This window comes from Theropithecus gelada, chromosome 4 (genome assembly GCF_003255815.1).
Source record: "Theropithecus gelada isolate Dixy chromosome 4, Tgel_1.0, whole genome shotgun sequence".
NCBI lineage: Eukaryota > Metazoa > Chordata > Mammalia > Primates > Cercopithecidae > Theropithecus > Theropithecus gelada.
The window spans coordinates 133821235-133841920 of record NC_037671.1 but is presented as its reverse complement, the minus strand read 5'-3'; the positions used below and the strand labels follow the sequence as shown (position 1 = coordinate 133841920).

Sequence of the window (20686 nt, the reverse complement as noted above, 5' to 3'; positions counted from 1 at the left end):
CCATGCCCAGCCCCCTTTGAAACAAGTTTTAACATGGCTTTTGATAATATGAGTTGTCTTCATTTCAGGAAGTACAACACTGTGTTATAGCAGAGAAGACTGCATGACTTTAAACATCACTACACAAGGTACCTGCTATTAAATATAAAGCATTTTGTCAATAAGGAAAGCTATTGCAATACATTTTGAGAATTGGAGGGCTTTTTTGCCCTCCAATTGACAACTCTGCCAAGCAAATTTGCCAAATATTTACATCACCTACTATAGACCATACACTACTTTTGCTTTAAGTTCTGCAGAAAAACAAGTCCTGAAATCCTTCTGGGTTCCCTATTTGAGTCCCATTACTCTTACAGAGGAAACTTTTCCTAACTGCTAATCAAAATTTCACCTATTACTACTTTATATGATCACTCTCGAAACAATTGTTGGTAGTAAAAGGTGCAACTCTGTGGAAATTAGCAGTGCTTTCTTTCATGAACACCTATATTTGTATTAAGAAAGAGTATATCAAATACCAAGGAAAAAAGTTCCATTTCCTTAGCAGAGTCCCATAGCTCTTCCACGTCATATGGGATATCGAAATGGGAGAGCAGGAGCTTCAGCTGAGGTTTCAGTTCTCCTATTTCTGTTGTGTGTTGCGGGAGGACAAAAGCAGCTTCTGTTCTCATTGGCCCTGAGGAAAACCAAAATCAAGAGCATTAAGACCAATGAATACTGTCAGGGAGAGAAAATGGAGAGTCCTTTGAGACAGCTAGAAGTAGGAGCTCCTCTACTGACGGGATGCCCATTCTGCTCCTTTGCCAACATTTTCTGCCGCAATTTACAGTCTGCACCCTACTTGGCCAGGTGGATCTGACAAATTCTTGGAGCTGGGCTTTTGCAGGAGGCAGCAAGGACTCCTTGCCATCTCACAGCATACAGGAGAAACCCAACAGACCTTTTGGGGAATGACTTGGAGCAGAATTGTCTACTTTGTGGTAAATGAAGAACATTATTTATAAATTTATTCAACAAATTAGAAGAAGGTGAGAGCCTTCACCTGCTTTCGCATAGCTAGCTCCCCCTCATCACTAAGGACCCAGTTTGAACTCCCCTCCTTCAAGAAGCCTTCTCAGATGCCCCACAGCTGGGTTTGGCTACCTCTCCCAGGCACTCCCGGGACACTCTGTGCATCCAAGCAAGAATGTCACTCAGAGTAGAAATCTTATCAGGTTTCTTAGTCATCTATAACACAAGATAAGGGCAGGAAAACTGCATTAATTTTATTCAGATGAAGAAATTATTTTAGATTTGTGTAATATGAAAACTGGAAGGAGCCTTAGAGATCACTGATTCTGAAAGGTATATTATGGAGATGACCAAATTGAGGGCCAAGGAGATGAAATTCAGGCCCACAGTGAGGCCAGGACAGGAACAAGCCTAGAGCCCAGTACTGCTGACTTTAAGTCCATTTTTTTCTCTCACTCTTAACTTGCTAATTATAAAGACAGAGATTAAAACATGTCTTAAAAAGTGTTTGTTATTTTTTCCCATCTGAAAATATTAAATTAAGACTTGTCTATTAAGAAGATAAAACCTTTTGGTATATAGAACAATTTTTAGCAAGATCATGGGACAACCAGCATAAGTCTAAAATTACAATCTTCTTTGCTCCACATTACCCGGGGGGAAAGAAGACGAATTTCTTACCAGAAATGCTGGTATCCACAGGGTCAGGAGACGCAGAACCCTGAACGTCAGGGTCAATGTCATTGACACAGACCTTTTCATTTTTCTGACCAACTTCAGCGACTTGGTTGACAGCTACACTTAGCACTTTGGAGATGGGCAAATACTGAAGGGCCTACAGAAGGGCAAGACCAAGAGGCCAAACATCAACACAATTCTCACAGAAGCTTCCAGACTCAGGTTCAGGAGCAGCCCTTTGCTTTAGGAGGGAAGAATAGAAGTAGAGGTGGAGCCTCAGTAACCTGCCCAATGATGAGGGGCTACATTTGGAGCTCGGAGACCTAGTACTGTTACTGACTCTGAGTGGCCTTAACCTCCAAACAGGTCTACTTTGATCAAGGATCCAAAATGGACAAGGCACTTGTGAGGTGCTAGGGATACAAAGAGGAATAAGACAGGATACAACCTCAAAGAGCTCACGGTTTACTAGAAGAGCCAGACTTACAAGCAGATTGTTATAACACCATGTCACTGGTGAGAAATGTATCAGAGGCAGAGCCCATAGTGGCTGGCTGGGTGTGGGGACAGGATGAAGCCAGGTTTCTGATTTGGGCAATTCCGTGGATGATGGTGTCTCTGAGCTAAGGCAAAGAGAAGTAGGGAAAGATGTGTGTAGAAAAACAATAATCTTTCCAAAATGGAAATGTGATCATGTTACTCCTTTCTGATGCCTCTAGCCTGACTTAGGGCCTCTCTGTGACTCTCTTTATCCTATGCTTATACTTATCCCGTGCTTTGTTACCCCATTGTATTTCAGTTGAATATTTGCTTACCCATCTTCCTACCAGCCGAGGACCCAGTTACTTTTCAGCAAAGGCCGTATCCTTGCTGCATGCCTAGGACAAGTACCTGGCACATATTAGACCCTCATTAAGCATTACCTAATATTTAAAAAGTGGATCTAAATCAGAGAGCATAAATTCTGAACAAGATGATGAAGACAAGAACTTACAGAGTGAATATGAAATAGTACAATAGAGACATCTCTGAGAAAGCTAAATTAATTATTTCAGTAGAATAAAGTTACAAAAGAGAAAAATGTCTAAGGTTTCAAAGAGAAATCCAGTGACCCATTATGTTTCTGTCATTTGTAGGGTAGGTGGAGTCCTGAAACAGTGACAATCTAAAACTAAGTGACAGATGTGAGAAAACAATGTACTGATCACCCCTGGAAGCGTGCCACATCATCACGTCACTGTGCTTCACATACCTGCAGGTACTGGTGAACAGTCCTGAGAGACTGCAGGTGGCACACTAACCACTTTGTATAAACAGTCAGATCTTCCTGTGTCACTAAGTTAGGAGGATTGCTTTTTCCCATGAGGAAGTTTTCTCACGCAACAGACAATCTTTCAGCTCTCTGAAGGGCATCATTGTACTCCTGCATAATGTAGCCAACTTGTTTCTGTTTAAGAGAGATACAGAGATAGAACTCGGTTATTTGCAAGCCTTATGCTCTGTATCATTTGCTTCCAAGCATAGGGTAATGTTGTTTTGGGTCTAAATAAAGGGGTTCTTTGAATCCCAAAGTTCTTCCATATTCTGAATTTGACTTAAAAGGGCAGTGGTCATATTCTTAGGACTTTGAAGGAGACAGACTCCAAGCAAAGAGTCAGTGCATAGGGATACTTATAACTGGAGTCAGCTTCTGAACTTTTTACCTAAAGCTCAGGAAGCTAAGTCTGTGAAGAAAAATACATTTCCTCTCATACAAAACTTCCTTCAAATCTTATTCTTAAGAATAGTTTACCTTTACCATTACCTTCTGCCATTGGTAGAACAGGCGAGAAGGCACATCCATTAATTTCTTTTCTATCTTTAGCTATGACTGTTAAAAAACTGACAAGCTTATTGGCCATTTTGTTTCAACATAAAAAATAGCCCAGAGGTTCTGTTCATAGACTTCCTACCTTGTAAAGAGGATAAAGTTGCTCCATGATCTTACTGTGTTGGCAAAACCTCTTCCACCTAAGCATGTGTAAATATTTACTCTGGGCCAGCTGGGTAATTCTTTCTGTGTAATACTTTAACAAGAAAAACAAGCACTTAGAGAAGGAAGATTGAATAAGTCTTAATAACACTAACAAGAGGAAAATCGGTCTCTGGTTGTTTTGGAAAGATTATTTTTCTATATGAAGACCATAACATTAAGAAGTCTGGCTCAGCCGGGCGTGGTAGCTCACGCCTGTAACCCCAGCACTTTGGGAGGCCAAAGTGGGTGGCTTCCCTGAGGTCAGAAGTTTGAGAGCAGCCTGTTCAACATAGCGAAACCCCGTCTCTACTAAAAACACAAAAAATTAGCTGGGCATGGTGGCAGGTGCCTGTAATCTCAGCTACTCGGGAGGCTGAGGCTGGAGAATCACTTGAACCTGGGAGGCAGAGGTTGCCGTGAGCCGAGATCACGCCATTGCACTCCAGCCTGGGCAACAAGAGTGGAACTCTGTCTCAAAAAAAAAAAAAAAAAAAAAAGAAGAAGTCTGGCTCAAGATAGTATTCAAATTGAAATAAAGTTAGTAGACATTTCTAAGTCTTTATGATCTGTTGCCAAGTCAATAGATGTAAGCTAATTTCTCAGTTACCAGTTTTAGCAGTGACATAAAAGTCTGTCAAGTTATCTAAAGCTGAGCCTAACATTTTTTATTAAAAACTGAAATTATGAGTCGAAAATACAGAGTACATTACAGGTAGGATTATAGCTTTTAATCTCAGATCAGAAATTTTATTTATACCTAAAAATGTTTAATTTTTTAAAGATTTTCTTTCTGATAATAAAAATAATACTGACTATGATGGAATAACCAGAACCAGACTTACCCTTTTATCATAAACAACTAGAAAATTGGACACAATATATAAGGCAACTGTTTTCTGACATTGGACAACAGGCAGTGCAGGACTCTGGTCCCTGAGAGAAGGACACAAATCATGTAGGCCCTGCAATCACCTTGGTTTCCTACCTGAAGGCAGTTTCTGAGCCATGGAGCAAGAAAGGGAATCCTAAGCGGAGTAGATGATATTTCTGAGTTAAAGAAAGAGAAACTGAAATTTGGAAAATTGAGTCAGCCGAAGTTTGCAGGAGACAAGGAAGCCATGCAAAGAAAGGATTCTAGAAATCTGCATCAAGATCCCTTTCAGTCTGTTGCTGAATACTAAGCCAAGCATGTAGAAGGCGAAACTCCAGTTAGTTGTCCAAAGAATAACTGACTAGGGAATTGTAAACTGAACAGTTCCGAGTTCATATGAGGCTGAGAGATGTTCAAGTCCAACCAGCTAGAGTGAGGGCTTTTCACTGAATATCTGGGACATTCAGTAAAGACATCAAAAGCTTTAGTGAAAGGATAAACTATGCCTAGAGTAATGATTCTAAACCTGCTCCAACAATCCCTAAGCCTTGAAAGGATTAAGCTGATCTGTAAGTAACTTAACTGCCTACCAGAATAAAGTCCAACAAGCTCTAAATAATACAAAAAATCTGGTACTTAATAATGAAAAATTTACAATTTTCAGCATTCAAAAAAAAATTACTAGACATGCAAAGAAAGAGGAAAGCATGATTCAAAAGCAAAAGAAAAATTAGGGATGAGAAACAGGCCCAGAAATGACAGAGATGATGAAAGTTACCAACAAAAACTTTTAAAGAACTATTGTAAATATGCTCAGCATGCTCAAGGATTGAAAGGAAAATGTGAACACAGGCTGATCATGGTGGCTTATGCCTGTAATCCCAGCACTTTGGGAGGCTGAGGTGGGCAGATCACTTGAGGCCAGGAATTTGAGACGAGCCTAGCCAACATAGTGAAACCCTGTCTCTACTAAAAATACAAAAATTAGCCAGGTGTGGTGGTGTGTGCCTGTAATCCCAGCTTGGGAGGCTGAGGCACAAGAATCACTTGAACCCAAGAGGCAGAGGTTGCAGTGAGCTGAAATAAAGCCACTGCACTCCAGCCTGGGCAATAGAGTGAGACTCTGTCTCAAAAAAAAATTACAAAAAGAACAAGAAAAGAAAATGTGAACATACGAGGAAAGAAATGGAAAATATCAAAACAAATCAGATGGGAACTTCTAGAAATGAAAAATACAATATCTGAATAAAAAACTGACTGGATGTGATTAAAAGTAGATTAGACAGTGCATAAGAAAAGGCTGATAAATCTGAAGACATAGCAACAGGAACTATGCAAAATGAAGCACTGAGGGGGAAAAAGACTGAAGAAAATTGGTAGTCTTAATGACCTATGAAACAATAGGAAGTATTTAACAAATGTGTAATTGGATTCCCAGAAGGAGAAGTGCAGGCAGAAAATATATTTGAAAAAATAATGGTTGAAGTTTTTCAAAAACTGATGAAAACAATAAACACACAATCCAAGAAGCTCAACCAACCCCAAGCAAGAGAAACACAAAGAAAACTTCAACACACATCATAATACAATATCTAAAAACCATTAAGAAAAAATCTTAAAAGTAGCCAGAGAATAAAACGATACACTATGATCAGAAATGAAAACTATGTATATCCATAAAAAAGAATGAAATCATGTCCTTTGCAGCAACATGGATGCAATTAGAGGCCATTAGCCTAAGTGAATTAATGCAAAAATAGAAACCCAAATATCGCATGTTCTCACTTATAAGTGGGAGCTAACTTTTGGGTACACATGGACATAAAGATGGGAACAATAGAAACTGGGAACTACTAGAGAGGGGAGGGAGTGAAGGGGAGTAGGGGTTGAAAAACTACCTATTGCATACTATGCTCACTATCTGGGTGACGGGATCAATTGTACCTCAATCCTCAGCATTACACAATATGCCCAGGTACTTTCATTATTAAGTACCAGATTTTTTGTATTATTTAGAGCTTGTTGGACTTTTTTTTTTTTTTTTTTTGAGACGGAGTCTCACTCTGTCGCCCAGGCGGGAGTGCAGTGGCCGGATCTCAGCTCACTGCAAGCTCCGCCTCCCGGGTTTACGCCATTCTCCTGCCTCAGCCTCCCGAGTAGCTGGGACTACAGGCGCCCGCCACCTCGCCCGGCTAGTTTTTTGTATTTTTTAGTAGAGACGGGGTTTCACTGTGTTAGCCAGGATGGTCTCGATCTTTTGACCTCGTGATCCGCCCGTCTCGGCCTCCCAAAGTGCTGGGATTACAGGCTTGAGCCACCGCGCCCGGCCGAGCTTGTTGGACTTTATTCTGGTAGGCAGTTAACAAACCTGCATATATAACCCCTGAATCTAAAATAAAAGTTGAAATTATTTTAAAAAGAATAAAATATCAAAAAAAGAAAGTTACTTGGGATTTTGTTGATAATTTAGGTTTTAATGTGTCTGTGAAATGCAAAGACTTTTGCTGGTCAATGCCAGTGACCAAGATGAACCATGGAAACATTACGTATTAGCTCTCACAATGCTAATAAAGATATACACAAGACTGCATAATTTATAAAGAAAAAGAGGTTTAATGGACTCACAGTTCTACATGACTGGGGAGGCCTCACAATCAAGAGAGAAGGCAAAACATGGTGGCAGGCAAGAGGACATGTGCAGGGGAATGCCCCTTTATAAAGCCATCAGATCTCATGAGACTTATTCATTATCATGAGAACAGCATGGGAAAGACCCATCCCCATGATTCCATTACCTCCCACCGAGTCCCTCTCATGACGCGTGGGAATTACAGGAGCTACAATTCAAGATGAGATTTGGGTGGGGACACAGCGAAACCACATCACATTAGTTCAAGTAAGCAAATGGTTAGAGGTTGACAGAAAAAAAAAATCACTTAAATTAGTGAAGTGCTCTTTCCTGTTATGATATATATTTGAGTTTCCTTTTAGCTTATGAATAAACATGTGTACTTACATATAGTAGTGATAAAAATTCAAACTATTCCACAGTTCTATTTTAAAATGGCATGTTTTATATTTTTTGTATAATTAATCTTAATTGCAAAAATGTGTATACTTAATCTCAGTGAAAATAAAGCTGTCACCTAAGAAAGAGAAGGAAGGAAGGAAGGAAGGAAGGAAGGAAGGAAGGAAGGAAGGAAGGAAGGAAGGAAGGAAGGAAGGAAGGAAAGAAAGAAAGAAAGAAAGAAAGAAAGAAAGAAAGAAAGAAAGAAAGAAAGAGAAAAGGAAACTATGTAAGACAAAAGACAAAAGACAATGGAGCAGTATCTTTAAAGCAATAAAAAACCACCAACCCAGAATTCTGTGTTGAACAAAAATATCTTTCCAAAATGAAGGGGAGATACTTCTTTCAAAACAACAAAGGCTGTGAGAATTTGTCCCTTGCAAACCTGAACTACTAGAAATGCTAAAGAAAATTCTTCGGAGAAAAGGCAAATGATATCCTATGGAAGTTTAGATAATACTAGAGTTTCTCAACCTCAGCAACTATTGACACTGGGGACTAGATAATTCTTCACTGTGAGAGACTGCCCTGTGAATTGTAGAATGTGTAGCAGCATCCCCGGCCTCTACTCACTTAATGCTAGCAGCAACCAATCACACCCCTCACCCAAATTGTGACAACAAGAAATATCCCCAGACATTTCCAAATGTCCCTTGGGGCACAAAATATCTTCTATCTCTACCCCTCCTCTCTCTCCATTGAGAAACACTGATATCCACAAAAGAATGAAGAATGCCAGAAATGATAGGGAAAGAGAATCCTGAATGAAAACAATGACGACAGTTTGACTTGCAAATAGTATCTCAATATCCTTTGTTTCTTTGTGATTAATTTAATAGTTAATTCCTAACTAAAGAATTAACTATTGCTAAAGAACTAATTTGTATGCATAGGTAAGATATAACTCGTAACACGGGAATAGAGAACAAGGAATTTTAAAATCTAAATAATATATACTTATTATAGAAAATTTAGCAAACATATAAAAGTAGAAGGGAGAACTTCATTATCCTGTCATCCAAACATAACATTCATTAACATTTGGTCTAAGTCGTTCAAGTGATTTTTTTCTATACATACTTGACCATTATTATGACATACATACACACACACACATTAGTTTTTGTTAACATTTCATATATAATAATTCCTTATGCTTATGTTAAAAGAAAAACTTTAGACAAATTAAATTTAACTGAGTTTAATTAAGTAAAGAACAATTCATGAATTGGGCAGCCCTCCTAGTTCCCCAACCAGAGTAAGTTCAGAGAGACTCCAGTGCTGCTGCACAGCGAAAGAGGATTTATGGACAAAAAGGAAAGTGAAGTAACAGAAAACAGAAGTGAGGTACAGAAACAGTCGGACTGGTTACAGCTCAGTGTTTGCCTTATTTGAACACACTTTGAACAGTTGGCTGCCTGCAAGTGGCTAAAGTATGACTTCTGTGATTGGCTGAGACTCAGTTACTTGTTACAAGAGTAGGTTGTGGTCCATTTACAGTCCAGTTAGGTTACAGGTCACTATGCAGGGAGAAACCTTACCAAGGTTTCTGAACTTACAAGAAGGCAGCTTTAAGCTAAACTTAATTGAACAATAAAAAATGTTTAATGGCAGAACAATATTCTACCATGTACCATACTGTTTTTCTTAACTCTTTATCTTATTGGTGGATATTTAGGCAATTCTAATGTTTTACTTTTATTATAATGCTGTAATAATAATCTTTATGGAAAACTATTTTTCCCATGTCTTGAGTTATTTTCTTAATAGAAATTTCCAGGACTGGGCGCAGTGGCTCACACCTGTAATCCCAGCATTTTGGGAGGCCAAGGTGGATCACTGAGGCTAGGGGTTCAAGACCAGCCTGAACAACATGATGAAATAAAATTAAATAAAATAAAATTTCTCAGAAATGTCTTCTTTTATTTATTTATTTTTTTTGGTGGGGGGAGGGAGTCTCGCTCTGTCACCCAGACTGGAGTGCAGTGGAGTGCAGTGGCACGATCTCGGCTCATTGCAAGCTCTGCCTCCCAGGTTGACGCCATTCTCCTGCCTCAGTCTCCAGAGTATCTGGGACTACAGGTACCTGCCACCTCGCCTGGCTAATTTTTTGTATTTTTAGTAGAGACAGGGTTTCACCGTGTTAGCCAGGATGGTCTCGATCTCCTGACTTCGTGATCCACCCACCTCGGCCTCCCAAAGTGCAGGGATTACAGGCGTGAGCCACCGCGCCCAGCCAGAAATGTCTTCTTTAGGTTAGACAATAGTTGGTTTTTTTTGTTTTTTTTGTTTTTTTTTTTTAAGACAGAATCTCACTCTGTCACCCAGGCTGGAATGCAGTGGTTCAATCTGAGCTCACAGCAACCTCCGCCCCCTGGTTTCAAGCGATTCTCCTGCCTCAGCCTCCTGAGTAGCTGCGACTACAGGCATGAGCCACCACGCCCAGCTAATTTTTGTATTTTTAGTAGAGACAGGGTTTCACCATATTGGTCAGGCTGGTCTCGAACTCCTAACCTCAAGTTATCTGCCTGCCTCGACCTCCCAAAGGGCTGAGATCACAGGCATGAGCCACCACGCCTGGCCATAGCCAATAGCTTTTTAAGGGCTGGAACTGTCCTAGTCAATGTTGTATTGCCCTACATAATTGACACAGAAAGTATTTAGCAGAAATTCAGTCAATTGTTCTATGCCTTTAAGCCGAATTTAAAGCTATGAAATAGATCTCTGACAGCAGCGTTTACACTAGCCAAGTCGTGCAAACTATACATGTCGAGAAAAACAAAACCTACCCTAGTGAAAGGATATACCTGAAAGCCAGTTTGCCCATACATTTCTACTAAATTTCAAATGAATTTTTCAAATTGCAATATCACTCTTACCTGCAACAGAAGCAAAGGTAAATTTTCAGGGGTGTACTCCCTTCTTAGGCAGCTCTCTAGCTCCCTCTGCATGATGTCTGCCTGAACAACAAAGGACTTCGACTCGGCCACCTAAACCCAAATAACTAGTTTTAATATCCCAAATTAAAGAACTGTAAAATTTCAAATATCACAAAATCAGACTTTTCCAAGGAAATAATGGTCTGCTCTGATCCAGTGGTAAGCTGAATAGTGGCCTGTTCTCATAAATACTGTTAATAGCATCAGCTGTTTGTCTGCAAAAATAAGCTGTTCCTGCTAAAAGTTACCAATCAGAAAAATCAAACTTACTGTTGTATTGAAATAGCCCACTCTCCTACTCACCTGTAAGGTTTTCTTCAGTGCCAGTTCCCTCTCTCTTCTAAAGTAATAAATATCCTTTGGCGTTTGAACAGAGCTGCAGAAAGATTTATGCAATATAAGTAGTAATTACAGAAGCTGTAATCGACCGGATTATAGATAGGCCATGATTAATCTGTAACTCTTCACAACTGCTCATTTCTGAATAAGTATATCATATTATACTGAATTATTGAGGGCATGCAAAGGCCACATCCTTTTGTTTTGGTTAGAATCTTTTTTGATTCTTCTTTGATTAGCATGTTTGCTAAACCTTTCCCTGGGCCAGTTTTTCTCTCTCCTCCCCATACAAACAGAGTATTTCGTTCTACCCTTGATTCACCTCACTATTTCCTACTGCAGAGTAAAGGGAGGGACACAATGGTGAGGATTTTTATTTCCCCAACTGTATTCCCTCCAGCAACCTTATCTCTGACAAATATTGTGCCTCTCAGATCCCACTTTCACCCTAACTGGCACATAAAACCAGTATCATGTAATTTAAAATAAAATGCTTCTATTTTTGTGTTCTTGATGAATTATCTGCTGGGGGGTGGGAGTGACTCTTAAATATCAAAGATGAAATACTTCAGGAATCATTTTAACCAAACTTAATGCTTCAGGAAAATTATTGATTCCTAGGAAAAACATTTATAGCAGAAGCGCCTGTTTAAGCAGCCTTGTGGATTCCTGTTTACACCGTTATGAGGGAGCTGTTGTTTTTACCATGGACTCTGATACAAGGAGGCACAAGCTGTGGGGTCACCTGGTAAGGGGGTGGGACGCTGGGTTGGGAACAGCAGAGTGCTCCACATTTGGGATAAGATATATCCCAAGGTTTGGCAGCTTTGGAAATATCAGGAAACAGCAACCCTGATGCCAACATCACTTTCTCAAGATAGTATTTTGCAGACATTGGTAAGGGGCCAGAGCAGGTAGTCTAGAAAACAGGTGAGAGACCACCTAGAGATTATGAAGGAGGTGTAAGCAGTGACATTTAGGTTAATATTGTTCATATGGCCCTATGAGTTCCCAGATAAGTTTTAAGGGAAGATAAAAATACACTGTTAGTTTATACACTTGCCAGCAATTTCCCCCACTACAGGCAGTGGTTCTGTGAAAAGAACCCCAGGCTGACAGTCAAGAAATCCATCAGCCAAGTGAGCCTAAGCAACCCATTTAGACACATTGTGTCAAATTTCCAGCCCTGAAGCTGGAGATAATGCCCCTCTTATCTCCTAATATCTTTGCTTTAATGGGGTGGGGGAAGAAAAAAGAGTTGAGCTCTGAAAGGGATTTGAGAATAAAAACAGTAATAAACCTAAGGTATAATTTCTGTGATTCTGAATCCTGGCTGCAGCGTTGTGGCAGTGAGGAACAAGTAACCAACCAGAAAAGGGATTAGCTATTACCAGGTAGGTAGAGAAACACAAGAAACTTTCCCCTGCCCTCTGGTGTTCTTATCTTTGGCATACTGGGAGATGAGGAGGGTCATGGGCTTAGCTACCCAGCTCTGTCTCATTCGGATCTTGTCTTTCCTCTCAGTTAACCTCAAAGTGCCTGTGAATGACCCAGAAGAAACTGGTGAACATAAGTAGTGTGTATATCAACCTGCAAAAAGAGATTTACTCCTATATTCATCAAGCATTGTTCATTCAACATACATTCATTCATTTATTCATTCAGCAAGAGTTTATGAAACACTTAACCATTGCAAAGTCTTGGGTTTGTGGAGTGAAACGAGGGAAAGGATGCAAAAAAAAAAAAAAGGGAAAATGATTAAGACACACAGTTCTCCAGGCCTCAATAGATTTTTCAGTCTAGTGGAATGAGAATGTTAAAGTGATTATCGGGAGTGGATATTTCCATGTTCCTTGGACTCTAGAACCTAGCACAGCACCTGGAAAACAGAAGGTGCTCAAGAAGCATTTGTTAGACTAATAGATTCTTCCAGGTGCAGTGTTGGGTGGTTTGGGGGAGTAGACAAATAAGGCAATCCAGGATTTCCCATCACTCGATTCTAAGAGACATCAGAAAGCCTTTCTTATCCCAGTGTACACTGGGGAGTCACTTGCCTGACATTCTGACATTTAAATCATAAGAATATCAACACTCCATCTTTGCATTGTGTTTTCTTGTTTTAAAAATACTTTAACATGCATTATCTCATTATCCTCATGACCTTATGTAGGTAGGCAAGGTACTAACCTCATTTTTCAAATAAAGAAACCAAAGTTGAGAGAAATTATGACTTGCATGGTTCCATGATCTTTCCATCTCATCACACAATCTGATTTGCTTCAGACACCTGATGGTTTTAAATACTAATTAAAAAACATATGAAATGCTGGTTCTTCAGAATTGTCTTTGGAATGAAGTACTAATTCACCTGCTTACTGCATCTTCTGACCTCTCCAAACCTCTCACCATCCATATTGTATTTTCTCAATGATTCAACTTAACAGGGTTCTTATACTGCTCCTTTTGATCAATTGCGGCAGTAACAGAAACAGAGGGATATGAAGGTCCTGGCCCCATGAGACTTGTCATTAGGGCCTGACCTATGTCTCTTGTTTCTCTACAAGAACTTGATTGCTGTTGTTGGCAGCATTTACCTATAGAAGAGCTCCTAATGAAACAGGCTGGCTGGCTTCCTGTTGTGATCTGCTCTAGAGGAGAAGAACAAAAGCCCCTCTCGCTCTAGCTTACATAACTCTCAGCAAATCAGTAACAAAAGACCCAAGAAGTTATTAACAGCGAGTTCCTACTTTGGGGGGCTAGAGACTTCCACGAAGCCCCACCTGTGCAGTTAGAACTAAAACTCAACCTGTAGTTACCCCTTCCTCATTTTTGTGCTAAGAATAATGCCTTGGGTGGAGATTTAAAATGCTAATGCTACATCTGATGTATGAAGAAGCATGTTAAGCCACTGCATGAGCACTAGAAACTGCACCCCAGTCCCCCCACCATATACGCCCTGATGTAACCCTTCTCTATCAAAAGATCCTATAAAACTAACCCACACACTACCCTTGGAGAGCAGCTCTTTCCTTTTCCTTTCTTGGTGCTGGCTCCCTTGTGCACAAGCTGAATAAACTTTCCTTTGCTGCTCTGTTTGGTGATCTCTCTTGATTTCTATCCTGGCAGAGAGCAAGAATCCACAGTGCTGGTAACACTCACAGAATATCGTTTTGCATAATGTATTACCAAATGCCTACCGTTATTTCAGCTTTTAAATTTCTCACCAAAATCAAGGTCGAATTCAATTAAAATATTATTGGGTAAAATGAGATCTCCTTTCACTGAGTATGATTTGTATTACAGCTTCTGTAACTTTAAGACAATAGCATTAGTTAACATGTAAAAACACTTTTACATTTTCTTTGGTAAGACTTTTGCTTGGATCTGTCTTAACAAATCTAGAATATAGAAAAATCTTAGAGGCAGCAATCAGGTTAGAAATGGGTACCTGAAACTGCTATTATATACTATCTATCTGAACTGGAGATAATGCCAATTGTCCATGTAAAAAGAAGAAAGGGTGCTGATGGAGATTATGGAGTGAGAGTGGGAAGTAAAGCCCTGAAGATCACACCTTCTAACTGCCACTATTTACCTGTAAACTCGATTAGTTGTTCCCTGAAGAGCTCCCTGCTCTTCTATCTCAGACTTTAGTTCAGTCAGTTGCACAGCCAGTTTTTTCTCCAACAGCTGGACCCTTTCTGTGGAAGTGATCTTATAAATTTCATCCATGATTTGCATTTGCTGTTTTTCTGTATCCCTGAAAAAGAGGATCACAAAGCTTGATGCCCTCAGTGACCATTACCCAGCATGTGGAACTTTGTCTATCTTTGTCCAAGAAATCATGTGGACTCTGTAGAAATGCATGCATTTTGCTATTAGACTGTTGTCATTTGTGATTTAATTAACATCTAGTAAACAGTAGAGAAAAAGTCGATCAGAATCTCCATGGGTCATGCCTTTGATTAACCCAGTTCACCTTCAAAAACATCTCTGCTTCAGCTTTGGCTGTTGGGGTTTAATAAGCGAAAATGCACCTCCCCTCAACCCCTCACCTCTGCAGTCTTGATAAATGTTTATGGGGATTACACACCAACTACTGTGAGTGGCAGTTATTGCTGACTTCTAATAAAAAATTGTACTTTTACATTTGAATGTGTTTTCTTAATTTTGACTGCCTACATTTAGCACACAGGTTTTACCATTAAATAACAGCTGATAAACTCCCACCCCACCTCACCTGGTTCACAGTCTGTCAAATTCAACGTAATTGTTTGTTAAGTACTTAGTGTCAACATTCTCATTAACAATGTAGATTAACTGCATGACTCAGAAGTCCTGGGACCCATAAATTGCAGGGGATTCAACAGATGACATATTTCCTTGTGTTACTGCTGCCCTCACCTGTCCTGGACAAGTAGGAGTTAAGTCTCACTTAGGCCACATTAGAGAGATTTATAATACTTAAACCTTCTTTTTTTCCTTTGATATTTCTAGGTTCTCATCTTTCCTTTCGAGATATTTCATTTTCTCAAGTTAATATGCTGTCATTTCAACAAATAATTAAGCTGTAGAGATGTTTTGTCTAGAGGCTTCCTTTGGGAGCCTATTTATTCTTTTTCTAAATATATTAAAAATGGAAATGAGCATCTATGTTCAGTCCAGGTTGTGAACCTGCCTAGTAATAAATCTGTCATATCTGGCATGCTATTGGAGCTCAATAAAATGCACTGTTATTGTTCTTAGCAAAGTAAAATGTTGTTATAGAAAATATTTGCCATTTGGCAGTGTCCTTTCAAGTTGGACGAACAGTTAAACAACTGCCTTAACAGCTGCATTCCAATCGGCAGCCAAGAGTGGGAGCAACATAGACTGGCTGATTATTTTCCCACAGGACAGACTTTCTGCCTTCGTTACTTGATTAGTTTCAACACTTCACAGCTCAGAAATGAGAACATTTAATCCTGTACTGTTTAGCTTGCAACACAGTCAAGTACAGTATTCAGAAAATTAACATAAAGGGGTCAGTCTTTGACAACAGTCCATGAAATGAATCCAACCCAGAGAAATACATGCCTGCTGAGCACTCATGTCTAGGTTTAAAGAGACAACTGTTTACGTGGAGGGGTATGGGAGGTGTGCTTCATTTGTTGAGAACCTACCATGTGTCAGGCAAGCACTGGGACCTCATTTAGTCTTAGAAAAGAGATTGCGAGAAAAGAGAATTTCTTCAATCATGTTTTTAAAAATAAGTACATTTAATTATTTGTAATTCATAATTACATATCATACATAATTTTATGCATTTAAAAGTGGTTAAAATTTAAGACAAAAATAGTAAGATCAGCTTGAGCAAGGTTTGGGGGTGTTCAATATGTGGTTACAGCAGGCTTGGATGGGGATAAAGCAGGCATGTTTAGAAGAGAAATACTGAGTAACTATTTTAAGTTTCAAGGCGATTAGTAAAAGAATAGAAATGCATCCTAGATGAGTTCATGTCCTTTGTAGGAACATGGATGAAGCTGGAAACCATCATTCTGAGCAAACTATGGCAAGGATAGAAAACCAAACACCGCATGTTCTCACTCATAGGTGGGAAGTGAACAATGAGATCACTTGGACACAGGGTGAGGAACATCACACACTGGGGCCTGTCGTAGGGTGTGGGGAGAGGGGAGGGATAGCATTAGGAAATATACCTAATGTAAATGACGAGTTCATGGGGGCAGCACACCAACATGGCACATATATGCATATGTAACAAACCTGCATGTTGTGCACATGTACCCTAGAACTTAAAGTATAATAAAAAAAGGAAAAAATAAAAATAAAAAATAAAAAAAATCTGTACCTATAAAAAAAAGAAAGAAAGAAAGAAAGAAAGAAAGAAAGAAAGAAAGAAAGAAAGAAAGAAAGAAAGAAAGAAAGAAAGAAAGAGAAAGAAAGAAAGGAATGCATCCTAGAGCTTCCCAAAGAAGTGGGCGTAAGGGGTGAGATAGGACTTTTAAATCCAATAAACAGTGGTCCCCAACCTTTTTGGCAATAGGGATTGGTTTCGTGGAAGACAATTTTTCCATGGATGGGAAGCAGCGGGTGGCCAGGAGGAGGGATGGTTTCAGGATGAAACTGTTCCACCTCAGATCATCAAGCATTAGTTAGATTCTCACAAGGAGCATGCAACCTAGATCCCTCACATGCACAGTTCACAATAGGGTTCATGCTCCTATAAGAATCTAAATGCTGCTACTGATCTGACCGGAGGAAGTTCAGATGGTAATGCTTGCTTGCCTGTGCTCACCTGCTGTGTGGCCCAGTTCCTAACAGGCCACTGATCAGTACAGGTCCATGGCCTGGGGGCTGGGGACCCCCGCAATAGAAGGTAAGAAAAGTAGGGGAGGGGAAACAAAACAAAGTATGGCAGAATTAAGTTCAAGTGTAACAGTAATTATAATAAATGTAAATGGTTAAGCTCATCAAAATACATAAATTAGCACAGCTTCAAGTGTTTTAAAGGCTCCAAAACTTGATAATGTGATACATACCAAAATAAAACAATTATTTTTATTCTAGCAAATGCCAGAATTTAAACTGATAAGCAAACTGGTCCCATATCGCTGTGGGCCAATCCAATTATCTTTATTGATCTGCACAGATAGACACTCTGTAACCTTCTTGGGTAAATATTTTTGGTGCGTAGTCATCTTGATCATCAAATGCTTTCAAATCATCTATGCTTTCAAATGAAATGCATTACATGCCAGCTTCTGAATTAATAGGGGTGTGGCTAAGCAAAAAGACACCATCACCAGTGGCTAAAAGAACAAACTCACGCCTATAATCCCAGCACTTTGGGAGGCTGAGGCGGGTGGATCACTTGAGGCCAGGAGTTTGAGATCAGTCTGGCCAACATGGCGAAACCCCACCTCTACTAAAAATACAAAAACTAGCCGGACGTGGTAGCATATGCCTGTGATCCCAGCAACTCAGGAGGCTGAGGCAGAATGGCTTGAACCCAGGAGGCTGAGGTTGCAGTGAGTACCACTGTACTCCAGCCTGTGTGACACAATGAGGCTCTGTCTCCAATCAATCAAAGAAAAAAGATCTTTTAAGTTTCTGTAACCTAACGGTGCTAATGTAAATGGTCCAGGGTTGTAGAGCAGCCCCACTACTAAATGGGCACTCAACGGCCCAGGTTCCTTCCAAGTCTACTTCATCATCCCCTAGGCATTGTTCAGATAAACACATTAGTGTTTTCCCTTCATTGTGTCTATAGAACATGGGGGACATGAGATAAATATATTTGATGGTCTGAGTTGAATAACCTGCCTCTACTTCTAGTTTGCTGAGAGGTTTATTTTAATTTTTTCTTGAAAGGGTGAATTATGTCAAATGCTTTTTCTGCATCTATTAATCATGTGACCTCCCTCATACATTTGTTAATGTGGTTAATTTCACAGATTTTCAAAAGTTAATCCAAAATTGTGTTTTTAGAATGAACTCCATTTGGTCATAATTTGTTATCTTTTTTTATAGAAAAGTTTATTCAATTTTCTGCTATGTTGTTTATAATGTTTGTATTTATGTTCATGAGAGACATTGGCCTGTCATTTTTCTTATAATGTTTTTGTCAGATTTTGGTATCAAGATTATGCTGGCTTCACAAGACATGTTGTGAAGTGCTCTCTATTTTCTGAAGAACGTTTATAATTGCTATATTTTTCCTTAAATGTTTGGAATAAGTCATCTCTGAAATATAGTAAACTGAAGTTTTCTGTATGGGAGGACTTCAATTACAGATTCAATTTTTTAAACAGCTATATAACTATTCAATTTTTTATTTATTTTTGTGTTCATTTTATTAAGACTTTTAAAAGAGCATTTTGATATATAAGTACATTTCATCTAAGTAGACGAATTTTGGGGGGACATGAGGTTTTTCATAATATCCTCATACTTTTTAACAGCTTTGTTGAGATATAATTAACACACCATCTGATTAACCCACATGAAATGCACAATCAATGCTTTTTATTTAGTATATTCACAGAGTTGTGCAATCATGACCATAATCAATTTTAGAACATTTCATTACACTAAAAAGAAACCCTTTTGCCATTACCTGCCACTCCTCATTTTTCTCTAAGCTACGTCTTCTCCCTAACAATAGGCAACCACTACTTGACTTTCTGTCTCTACAGATTTATATGAACATTTCATATAAACGGAACCATACAATATGCGGTCCTTTGTGACTGGCTTCTTTCACTTAGCATGTTTTCAAACCTCATCCTTGTTGTAGCATGTATCAGCACTTCATTCATTTTCAATGACTGAGTGATATTTCATTGAAAAACTATACTACATTTTATTTGTTCATCAACTGATGGACATCTAGGTTGTTTCAATTTGGGGGCAATTATAAATAACACTGCTATGAACATTCATATACAAGGTTTTGTGTACATCTGTTTTCATTTCCCTTGGGTATATGTGTAGGAGTGGAATTACAGGGTAAATATGTTTGACCTTTGAGAAACTGCCAGGCTGTTTTCCAAAGTGGTTGTACCATTTTATATTCCAATCAGCCACATATGAGAGAATTCCAATTTCTCCACAGCTTTGCTAACACCTGTTACTATCTGTCTTTTTAATTTAAGCCATACTAGTTGGTGTGAAGTGGTATCTCATTGCGGTTTTAATTTGCATTTCCCTGTGGCTAATGATGTCAATCAAATTTTCACGTGCTTATTGGCCATTTGTATGTCTTCTTTGGAGAAATGTCCATTCAGATTCTTTGCCCATTTCTAATTGGATTATTTGTATTTTATTGATGAAGTTGTAAGAGTTCTTTATATATTCTAGATACATGTCCCTTATCAGATATATGATTTGCAAATATTTTCTTCCATTCTGTGGGTCATCCTTTCACTTTCTTGATGTTGTCCTTTTAAGCTTCTTATCTTTTTAACATTTATAAAATGTGTAGCACTGTCTCCTTTTATATTCCTGATATTGGTAATTTCTGTACTTGTTTTTTTTTTTTTTTTTTTTTTGAGACAAAGTCTTGGTCTGTCACCCAGGCTGGAGTGCAGTGGCACAATCTCGGCTAACTACAAGCTCTGCCCGCCAGGTTCCAGTGATTCTTCTGCCTCAGTCTCCTGAGTAGCTGGGATTATAGGCAGGTGCCACCTCACCTGGCTAATTTTTCTATTTTTTAGTAGAGACAGGGTTTCACCGTGTTGGCCAAGCTGGTCTTGAACTCCTGACCTCAGGTGATGTGCCCACCTTGGCCTCCCAAAGTGCTGGGATTACAAGCGTGAGCCACCGTGCCCAGCTTGTACTTGTGCTTTTATCTTGATCAGTTTTATTAGAGATTTATCAATTTTACCAATTTTTTCAAAGAACCAGTATTATTGAGTTTTCTCTAGGTTATTCATGTCTGCCTTTTCTTTTACTGATTTCTGCTCACCTAACTTAGATCATTGCTTTTACTATCTTGAGTTTAATTTGCTTTTCTTTTTCCGGTTCTTGAGACGGATGTTTAGATCAATAATTTTTAACCTCTTGTGTAATGTATTTAATGCTGTAAATTGTCCTCTAAGCACTATTCTAGCTACATCACAGAAGTTTTTAATGTTGTTTTCATATTTTAAATATTTTCTAATTTCTATTATGATTTCTTTTTTGACATAAAGGTTATTTAAAACTGGTTCTTTCTGTTATGGTTTCTAGTATGATCCCACTGTGGCCTAAGAACATACTCTGTA

General features: G+C 39.0%; 1 protein-coding gene across 1 annotated transcript in view; it reads right to left on the bottom strand.

The window, feature by feature from the left end:
• The window catches only part of LOC112622375, a 183704-nt gene that overhangs the window by 149147 nt on the left and 13871 nt on the right, over window positions 1–20686 (bottom strand). Inside the window, exons 2-8 of the mRNA XM_025381939.1 lie at window positions 14515–14679; window positions 10884–10956; window positions 10521–10631; window positions 3642–3755; window positions 2942–3136; window positions 1693–1846; window positions 519–676 (exon numbers count right to left, since the gene is read on the bottom strand). Of these exons, the coding sequence (XP_025237724.1) occupies window positions 519–676; window positions 1693–1846; window positions 2942–3052 (423 nt within the window). The 5' untranslated portion in view covers window positions 3053–3136; window positions 3642–3755; window positions 10521–10631; window positions 10884–10956; window positions 14515–14679. The remainder of the gene's footprint in view (window positions 1–518; window positions 677–1692; window positions 1847–2941; window positions 3137–3641; window positions 3756–10520; window positions 10632–10883; window positions 10957–14514; window positions 14680–20686) is intronic.